Source organism: Formica exsecta, unplaced genomic scaffold (assembly GCF_003651465.1).
Source record: "Formica exsecta isolate Colony F162 unplaced genomic scaffold, ASM365146v1 scaffold34, whole genome shotgun sequence".
NCBI classification, from domain to species: Eukaryota; Metazoa; Arthropoda; class Insecta; order Hymenoptera; family Formicidae; genus Formica; species Formica exsecta.
The window spans coordinates 87067-98445 of record NW_021850653.1 but is presented as its reverse complement, the minus strand read 5'-3'; the positions used below and the strand labels follow the sequence as shown (position 1 = coordinate 98445).

The 11379-nt window shown below is 34.5% G+C and overlaps 1 protein-coding gene across 1 annotated transcript in view; it reads left to right on the top strand.

Moving 5' to 3' along the window:
* Positions 1–10368: 10368 nt before the first annotated feature.
* The window catches only part of LOC115238466, a 75246-nt gene continuing 74235 nt past the window's right edge, over positions 10369–11379 (top strand). The window contains 2 exon segments of the mRNA XM_029812320.1: positions 10369–10422; positions 10646–10894. Coding sequence (XP_029668180.1) covers positions 10369–10422; positions 10646–10894 — 303 coding nt within the window.

Here is an 11379-nt window from a genome sequence, read left to right as displayed (position 1 = left end):
ATCGATTACGCAAGTCCCATGTGCTTATCCTTAACTGGACATGCGTCACTCGGAGAGTTCAATGCTTGCAACAGATCGCGCGTGTAGCCTCGTAGCTGATTACACTCCTGTCACCAGTCTTCCCATGTTTAGGTAGAACATCCGTTAGCGCACGTTTACGTGTGAGCGAAGAGAAATTTCTGCGAGAAATCAATCGATGTAAATGAGCTCTAAATTCCGAGCATCTTTCTGCAAGTTTTCTGCAAATGTATTCTGTTTCTTTAAAACTTTCATTTTAAATCAATCTTAATCAACAGTTTAACTTTTTTTCCTGACGAAATAAACTTTTCAGTAACATTTTTTCGAAAATGGTTATATCTTTGAAAGAATTCGTATACATATATGTAACGATTGTATATAAATCACTGAGCAGTTGCTGCAAATTTTGATTTGGTTTGTACGATAACACAAAATTCGTAAAAATCTATCTACATACACGATGGGTCGACGATTATTCATACATACATGTCCGTTATACTTCACTTCTACTTATAAGAGCGTGGCGATTCCCACACAAGCGGGATGATCCGTTTGCAGTCCACGTCATTTGTGGGATTTCAGCGCGTGGGAAAAAAGCACGCGCACGTCAGCGGATCGTTATGGCTAATATAGAATGAAAATTACGATGGAAACCGGCAGATTGCGCGTATTAAATGAAGACGCGGTTCAAGCTGGGCAATCATTAACGAAGTGACCTTGACGCGCCACATCTTGATTTTATCCGCGCACTCTGTTCGCCGATTCATTAGTCCTTATATGAACACTCTAGTCAATACGTATATATATATCCTTATTTTTTCATCTAATTGTAAAACAAAAATTATTGCGATTATATTCTTCATATATGTATCACATTTGCAAGTTTTTAAAATATTTTAGTATTAATAAATTATAATTATTTTTTACGGTATTTTATAAAATATGTTTTAATTCTATGTAAGAAAAGATGCGCACATTATATGGAATATATAAAATTATTACACATTTAAGAATTAAAAGAGAGAACTGTTATTTAGTGCCATAATCGTAACGAAGCGTGCATCTTAGATCAGCGATTAATTATCTCGCAAAAACATGTGCGCGATATAATACGAATCTTTTAACGAGGTCGGCGAAGCGAAAAACCTTGGCTCTCTCGATCACACGATCCGTGCAGATATCGCGTTATGCGTCTGTCGGATCTTCGCTTTTCCGCCTCTACTTCCTGCGTCATCTTATGCCTCTCCCGCACTGTCAATTTTTCAATTAAACAGAAAACCACAGCTTCTTTGCATATCAGAGAATATAAATTGTTTACATATAAGAAGTTAATATAAATAAAAAGATAGTATATATTGATGTGCGAGAAAACAACTGTGGTGTATTTTATAGTTTCTAATATTCTGGAATTTTAATATCATGTAATTTTTATGTAAATTTCATGTAATTAAAATATTGCTTATAATTGGATAATTGGTTTTGTTAGATTGCAGGCATAAAAATGAAAAACTTTTACTAAGGAAAAATTAAGCTTTAATTTATTGAAAGAGATATGTAAAAAAATGCAAGACGTTGTGTACATTATGTATATTGCAATTGTAATCTCGATGGCGAGAACCGGGAAAATCCGTTACATCCAGCAATAGATCTCCATACGGTACACAGCAATTTTGTTATGGACCGTTAGAAATCAACTGGTGCGAAGGCGGCTTTAAATCACGCATGTTCTTTTTTTAAATCGCTGACACATTAATTTGCCATGGCATTGTTACAATAGCATCTTTGCTTCGTCCGCGATCTCTCTTACTTTTTCATTAATTTATGATGCATTCGTGTACATTTCTCGACTGCGATTAAATTATCAGGGATCTTTAACGGGCATCGAACAAAAAGATTTTCGAAAAAAATGAAACGCATATGAACGGTTGGAGATCATCATAAATATATTGCAGAGCACATATTTCTGTCGGAGATAAATATCGATGACTTACACATGAATAAGTAAAAAAGTCACTAATATAAGAAAAAAATATAAGCAAAAAATGTCAAAAAAAAAGAGAACAGGGACACAGACATCAGTTCTTAATATACGAAATTACATCACTTAATTGTATCTCTATATTTGCGTTATGTGTTTTTTACAAATTTAATTTTTACAAGTTTAAATAAATTTTCTTAGAATTTTATTTGGATGAGATATTTAAAAGACACTTCATTTTTTGTCTTCTAGTAATTCGATAAGCTTCGTCATTTCTCATACTTTATTCTCACATTTCATTGTGATTCGATTGTGTATTTACGGCATCCGTAAAAAACATAGTCGCGTTGCAACAAGCTTTACTGTTAGACGACGCAATAGCAAACATTTTACGATCAGAAGCTGCTGCTCGACGAATTGTATGCATACTTGCAAATAAAAACGTGCAGAAAGATATAAAATATATAACGGCACCGGTGTGAACGTCATTATTGAGCGGTAACTTCAATATGAGCATTCGATATGCCAGGCAAAGATTCTACCATATGCGTAACGCTGAAGAGAGAATGAAGTACGATTATAATTCAACACGTCAAATAAACCGAGGCGTTTACTGCAGTCTTGGATGGCAGCTATTGTTAATTAGAATCATTAAACGACGCTATCATGCAGATACTTCGCGAAGTTAATTACCAGACGGCGTTGATCAATGTACCTATAATTATTTTTCCTACATTAGTATAGGTAATGATGTTATTAGATGTGATTAGTATGCTATAATATTTTCTTGTGTATTTTTCGATTGAAAACAAAAGCAATGTTCTTGTATTAAATATACGGTGTATAATCTATCGCACGCAATGGACTCGTGATAAGATAATAGAATGTTTCGACAAGAGTTAGCTGTTTCAGAAGATAATCATTGTCCTGCGGCCAAGGTTATCTTTTGCATTAATTTGACTTGAAGCAACGTCGCGATAAATGTCGACTGCGTTTATAAACGTATGTTAGACGACGATCATCACACTTTTACAAACGTTTCCCACAATTTTGCATACCGCAAAATAGACACATTGTTAATTGTTCTTATAACGATAAAAAATATGTTATATAATCAGATAACCGCATAATATGTGTGAATTACGTTTGTTAAAAATTAATTAATCTTTCACAGAGTCATATCTAGCGAATTTAACTCTATTATAATATAATCGTTCTTGATTTTATCAGGACTGACTTTTTTTATTAAAACTTGTCGACGCTATTGTTTGAATATATTGCGAGCGTTATTGGAACGTTGAAACCGATTCGGCGATCAAACGGGGCCTTACGCCCGTTCATTTGTAAAGTAACCCAAAGAACTTTCACTTTGCAACAGAATAATTCTGTTTCGCTTCGCTCGCCGCTCTCTTGTTGCTCTGGAGTGGGCGTAAGTTTTAGGGCTAAATCGCGCCGTCTGCTTTGTACTTGGTTGATTCATGCCGGATGTTGCCTCAGGCAAGCGCGATCAACGCTTGATCGTGCTTAGCATTCGAATTTCCTAATAGGATGCGGCAGGTCGAGGCTGCCAAATTCCTCTTGCGAGTTGTTAAATGATGTTATTCGATTTTTTATATCTAATACTATATATCCACATTTAATTGAGAAATCAGTGAGAAAAAGAAGAATTCAGTAAGAAAAACTGTGCTACTAAAAATAATATATTGTTTTGTTTTAGAATGAATATCAATATTTTAAAATAATGATATTATACAATATTGTGTTTCATCTATCTACAATATAATTCAATATATGTACTAACATTTGAAATAGAAGTTAGAGCATGAATTTTGATAACATAATTATAGAATTCTTTTGCATTTTTTAATATCAAATTTTGATAGAATTATTTATTTTATGTTGATGATCGCAGGTATTGTATACTTTTTTATCGTAGTTAAAGACCTTATTATCTTCTTTCTATAACGTATATTGTTATAGAAATCGCGTATTTGTCGATATATCATTGAATGAAGATTTAAAATAATTTGAAGATAATGTCAATTAAAGATTAATACAATTTAAATCGCATCTGAGTTGATGAATTATGTGACGGAGTTGATGGATCTTTCAATTATCTCATAAAACATTCGCTATTTTATGTCAAAGTTTTTAATGGAATCAACATCCGATTCCCATCACTTGATCGGCGAATATGACGCATGGTGCATGGCAAAATTGATTTTTAATTGCCCGTTCCATGAACATCGTCTATCATTTGACGTAACTGGCGGCTGTCTGCGCGAAGGATATTGACCTAAACTTCCTTCGTGCGCTCAAGGATCGTTATGAAATGAAGATAATCAGGTATACGGCGGCAGGTGTTGCAGGAATAGAACATTCTCTCGGAGGTATCGCGCGAATCCGCCCGCAAATAATATGAATTTTCGCGATGATTACGACGAAACTTGACAAAAGTCAGAGTCGCTGCATGTGTTATTAGATCATTAAATTTAGGAACGAGGATGAAATATATACATATATCTGTGATCGTGAGTATGCAGTATGTGTTTTTCACTTCCTCTCTCCTTTTACGAAATTTTATTCGCGCAAGTTTATTGTACAAGTTGCTTTCCGACGATATTTCTTGTTATTTTTCACAGAAACCGTTACCTGAAATTATGAATTCAGATCTGGAGATCTTCGCGTCGGTTTCTTAACGAAGTTGGCTAGCTCTCGTTGAATAAAGGAATACTTGAATAAAGAAATATACATAATAAAGGAATAGTTGAATAAAGTTTTAAAATCCACAGTTACGCATAAAAATTTTGAAAGATTAATTATTTTATAATCTCGTGTCAGCGTTATACTCTTTTATATTGCGCACAGACAGATTCTCGTTAAATGTAAGAAGGGGAAAGCTTCCACGCATATTTTTGTCTCTAATTAACACAGATAATATGAATAAATATTCATATATGCGTATCGGTGCATCTTGACATACATACAAGTTTGCGAAAAGAAAAGAAGACGCCGAGTAATTAGAACTCTGCGGGGCTCTTGCATATCGTTCTTTTATGCCATCATCCTCTATTGTTATAGTCACCTTGCAATTAAATCACATTCATTAAATCAATTATCTTTTTGTGATAACTATCGGAGCTTAATCATATTTCTATCACACATTTGTTCTAGAGAAACGATAGAGATTCTCAGCTTTTAAACAGAGTTTAATATTTTTATGCACAAAAAGAACTATATTATCTAACAACTAGAACATGCTCGTTCAAACAAAGAAAACTCTTCGTTTGCATTACTTTACTGAGGAATTACGCAAGTGCGTAAAAAGACTCATGCGTGAAATTAGCGCCGTACGTAGGAAGACTCAACACGTCGGTTATGCAATTAAAGTTATAGACGGTGGGTGCTAAACATGCAAATTCGTTTATAGGTGACATTACAAAGCCATAAATGTCTGTCTTTAAAGAATGTAGCCGTTGTGATTAATTCGATACGTTACGCAAACTATATGAGACAAATCTACGAAATAAAAATAAAATGTCTCCGCTTATTAATGCATTATATATTAAAAATGTCGGCTTCTACGAAATTCGAGATGATTTTACTTTACTTAAAAACACTAGTTGACAATTACAAGGAAATAATTTTTTGCACAGAGTAATATGATTCTTAGCATTTGTGTCAACCAGTGTAGATATATAAAGTAAAATCATTCATTAAATATATATATGATTTATTTAATAAAATATATCATAAAATCTCTAAATAATCAACTGCTTATTATATTATGAGACGTAATAGCTTTATGGTCTCTATGGATTTATTGTTTCGAGATCAGACAGTCTGAGAGAAAGTGCATAAATTTTGATGTCGTCGGTATAATGAGTTAATGATTCTTCTCGTCAATATCGAGTAATAATATTGAGTTTCAAACGTAACATAACGTGCAAAGCAGTTTCTAGCTGCTAGTTAACAAAATAATTGTATTATTTCCGTCATTTGTGCATTTTATTTTGAGTCATCGCGCGCGTGGGATGTACTTCTAGTCTTTCGGGCACACGTAAAAGAATAATCTCTACTGCCAGGATGTTCTCTCTAGTCGCATGTAGACACTTTCACGACGCCGTTGTACAAACACGTTCCTGACCTGCAAGCTTCCATAAACTGAGAATCTCGTGGGCGAGGCAAGTATAATAAAGAAGAAATCCGTGAAGCCGATGACTCGCGCATCGAGGTTGTTATTGACCTGGTATATCTATTTTGGGTTATGCGTAATGCGGTAATTAAATCGAATTGAGATAAATGATGTCATGGAAAAGATAAAGATCTAATATAATGAAGCGCGATTACCATATTCTAATTCCGTGATTTTGTGATTATTTTATTAGTTTAATGTTTAAGTAATATGTGTAACACCAACAAGGAAGGTGCTTTACTATTAATTATAAATATAGATTAGTATAAAGATTGAGACTGTACAAATATCGTGAAGCGATAAAGAAATGTATCCATTAAAAAATAAAACATGTTAAACGCGATATTTGAATGTATCAAAATTCTCTTTTGAAAGTTTTAAATTTTATCATTGCTTCTTGTCCGTGATGCTAATTGCTTTTTTTCGCCGTGAACAACTGTCATTACATAATTTTACACCTGTCAAAAAAAATGAAAATTTACCTTAATAAATATTCGTTACCTCAATACGCTTACGGATAGTAAAAAATTAGAAGCATTTTAGAAAAAATTAGACAATTAATTTGAGTTTTCAAAATTTTCAAAATTTTTTTAAATTTCCCTAAAACAAATTTAAAAAAGTTTATTTCTTTTAAAAATAATTTTATATTATTTATATTTATATTTTAACTTTATTTCTAGATTCCTCAGTATTATTCTTAATAACCCTACTTGTTTTCTTAATTTCCTAATAACTCTACTTACTGACTAAACTATCGGGAACCTGCAATCACCGAGATTTCAAAAGTATGCCTTAATCGCGATCACTGAGAATTGAGGAATGTGTCCTAATCGCAATTTGTAAATGCATCAGAATTCCCGATAATATGCATTGCACGTAGATAAAGTAAAAAATGCGAAGAATTATGTTTTAGATATCTTAAGTATCTTTTGCTATGCCTTCTGACTAATATTGATCGACTACCTTGCGTAATTTATAGATTCTTCCGACCAATATTGAACCTATCTTTCGCTGATGTGATTATGCTATATTTAGTCATTTTAACTTCTATTAGAGATCGAGAAGAGAGAGAAACTCTGTCTTATAAATTTAATATCATCAGCGTAAACATTTTACGCTTCTTTGCAATTGTGCGACTTTACGATCATGTTCGTTAAAAGTTCAGTTTAATTTAACTTTGTTTCAACTGATATAGAGCCAAGCTATATCAATCACAAATTGATTGATTAAAATTTATAGTAATATACAATATAATTTATAATAAAATGTATTGTATACTGCTATTATATAGCCATTAAAATCTATGTAAATTAATTAATGTTATAATTTTACGCCAAATTTTATATTTCGAGAAGACATTTCTTTTACATATATATATTTGGAATTTTTTAATAGCAGTTTATTAAATAATATATGGCGTAAGAAAGTAAATGGCACGCGTTTCATAATATTCTAGTATGATATAAAATTGTATTAAGAGTTAAGAAAATTGATACGTTACATCATAAGAAAGCAACCATCTAAACTAGAAGTCTCGCGTGTTAACTTGCCTTGTTTCAATCGATGACAGAATCGCAGTTGACATTATTCATATCGTAACATTGTGCGTAGGAGGTGTCTCGTATGCTCCATATATATAAGTGCGCATTGCGATTAACATCATTCATTTATTCATTCAGATGCGCTATAATGCAAAATTAAAGTGTACGGTTAGATTATAAGCGATACAGCTACTGACTAATTGTAAGATTGCGATATGCAGATATGCTAAAGAGATATCGATAAAAACCAATGTAACTATGTCAATCGCTTGCGGCAGAGAGATTGATGTCAGTCAAGAACGATCGCCTCAGGATTTCACAGTTTTACCTGTACTTACGTTGCAGCATATATTAAAAAAATACATTTATATAAGACGTTTATTTTTATTGACAATAATTATATTTGTAACAACTCTATAATTAGTAAAAGAATACAAGTTTCTGTTGATTCATTCCTTACGAGAAAAAAAAACTTTTATTAGTACAATCTATTAAAATTTATGTACATAGACGTTATTATTTTTATCAAAATTATTATATGCACATGCATTAAATTATTATATATTACACAATGTTGTAAAACAAATAAATACATTAACCGTAGCAAATTATTAACCTGTTAGAGAGTGACTACGAGAACACTTCTTTGACGCGTAAACCGTGAACCGTTACACACACATACACACATACAATCATCTCACTTTCATAATAAAACTTGAAAAACCACTAAAGCCACAAAATGCACGCAGAAGCTGAAATACATGAGGTATGATATTAAATGCTAAGTTATTCTATTAATTAAAAAAGGAATTATAAATATATAGTTTAACTATATATTTTTATATGTTTAATGTTATATTACATAATGTAATAATAATGTAATAATAAGATAATATGTTTATGTACACGATTAAGTGTTCCTTTCTGCTTTAAATATAGGACCTTGACTAAAAAAAATGGCATTGCGGAAGCAAAACCGGGCCCCCTCAAAATTATGCTCGCCCGCAGTGGGGTAGACCCGGTTCTTCCGTGACCAAATTAAAATAAGGGAACCCGTGTGGATACCCGTGCTCGCAGCTGTGGGTTTCTACATCTTGACGCGTTAGGGGTATGGCGGAGGGGTACGACTCGGTGACGATGCAAGGTGGTCGGAGGGGGCAGGAGAAGCACAGGTGCATCGCACTCATACGCCCTCCTTTATTACGTTCCTTTGCTTCTCTTCTCTCCACTACCTTCTATTCGCCTGGTCGTTTCTCCTTGCACACTTTCCGCTTCTCTTCCTCCTTCTCATCCGACTTGGCGAACACAACGTCCTTCCTTCTCTCCTCCCTCTCACCCCCTTGATCCACCCTGTGAGCTTAGCCGCGTGCAGTCGTTAACATTTCACCGCTCCAGGTTGATCGCCGCAGTTTTAACTTATTGTGTTATCCGTTGCACGCGTATAGTGCGTTTGTCTGCGTTGTTCGTCTATAAAGGATCTAGGACTAAGACGCATCTGCGTACGCGATATACTTCGCGAAAAGATTGCATTTTTTGCGAAATTTGCAACGTCCAAGGAGAGCACATAAACACGGCTATTTTGCGATTTAGAAAATTCGCGATTTAAACTTCCGCATTTCTGCGGAATATAAACTTCGTTGGAGAAGTTCGGTGAAAACACGCATTTTTCCGCGATGTTAAGTCAAACGCGCTGTGCATCTTGCAGATGTACGAAACGTATTTGAGGATTAGCATTGGTACGTCAATTTTTTATTACAACAAGAATTTAATTTTGAAGCTTATTCGCGTTGAGATATGCGATGATGATTGTCCCTAATAAAAGATTGATTTTACATTCATTATCGGCAACTATTTTAATGTCATCGTGTTATTAGCAGTTGAATCCCGTGTAATTTATACATAATTTATTTATGTCTATCATACCGAAAGACTTTATATTTCTTGCTTTAGGATGCTAAATGTGTATATCCATCGAACGATAAAATTGATAATTTCACATATTGCGTGACTTACATGTGAGGGTTGATGGATTTGACTGACGTACATTTGTGAATTAGCCATATTGAAGCGATTGGTGGAGTAGCGGCTTGTTCATTGGACAGATGTTCGACCAGTGTAGGTTTAGCCGTTGCGACTGAAAAACGGTCGACGGTTTCTTGCGGTTTTGTATTTACGCTTGATTTTCCGATGATTCCCTGCAACCGCGATGCTTTTCTCATGATTTATACGCCGCGAACATCGCGGAGAATGTCGGGTGCTTCTTTCTTTTTCTTCCTTCTTCATCTCCGGATGTAGCGTGATCGTGAAAAATCATTTCCAGGGTGTTGTCGTTGAGTGGTGTCGTTTTTGCGAAACCACTTGTGAATTTACGATGATGCAATTACCACGGGTGATTCTCGCGTGAAGTCATCGGGCTATTACGTGTGCGTGTTTAAGAATTTATTTAAATTTCTTTTGTAATGCGTTTCGAGAAAGGATGACAAACACAAATATGTATGCACATTTGGTCATCGCTAAAAATTTCCACGTTTTTTTTCGTTGTTAATAAATTCATCTACTCGGTGCTCAAGCGCGCGATATCAATATGATTATATGGATAATCAATAATTTTCGTGATTTTATTTTTTACAGCAAAGATGAAACATCTTTGGCCGTTGCTGGTGTGGATACTTCTAGTTTCGTATCCTACGGTAAGTAAACGTTCATCTAAAAACTTTTATTCTTTCACGAGTAAAGAGATTCATTAATTTTCTTTATTTAATCTGTAAAAAGTTTTTCAATTGAATATAATTATGTGACAGAGTCTTTCAAAAGAAGTTAAATGCATACATGTCAGAATGCTAATCCAAAAATTGCGAAAATAATTTTACGTTGACGTTTAAAAGAAATGATGTCCACCCTACAATTTTTCAGGCCGAATCACGTAACAGGCTCGGCCATGGATTGAGACGAGAAGTATTCTTCCTGAACCTCGAAGACGGCTATTTTGGCTGTCAAGTCAACGAGTCGACAGACGTTCTGCAACTGCTCGAGCTCTCGAAGCTCTGTGATAGTCGCACCGATTGTTACCAGGGCGTGGATGAGCAGCGCAGCAGGTTAAAGTGCACAGGTGAGTTATCTGTGAGAAAGACATATCCCTTCGACAAGCTCGAATTCATCAGAGTAAGCTTCTCGCGAATACAGTGTCACTGCGAAGCGATCGTGTATCTCATGAAGGAAGTAAGTAAAGAAGAAGACATCGCATGACACGGTGCATTATCGTTAACATTTCCGTTGCTTCTTTACATCATTCCGTCATTTTCGATGTCATTACGTGGTAGGCTAAGTAATTCTCCTCCACGTCGCAGAGACATATTCACGCCGAGGCGACGCATAACACACCTTGTCGCATCAATTAAGGGGATGTGTGTGTTCTCGCGTCATTATATATTACATCATACCGAGTCACGCCTACGTCGTAATTAGCTGCAGAGTATTATTCTTATTTTCCTACGAACTCTATCTGATGATAGTCCGGCGGGAGAAAATTGCGCGATTAACCGATAGCTTATAGTATAATCGTAATTTGTTTGCCTCCTTTTCTTGGATAATCTTATTTAATGACCAGCAAAAATGGCCCGTGCGTCAGATAGGTTTTTTTTTTTAAA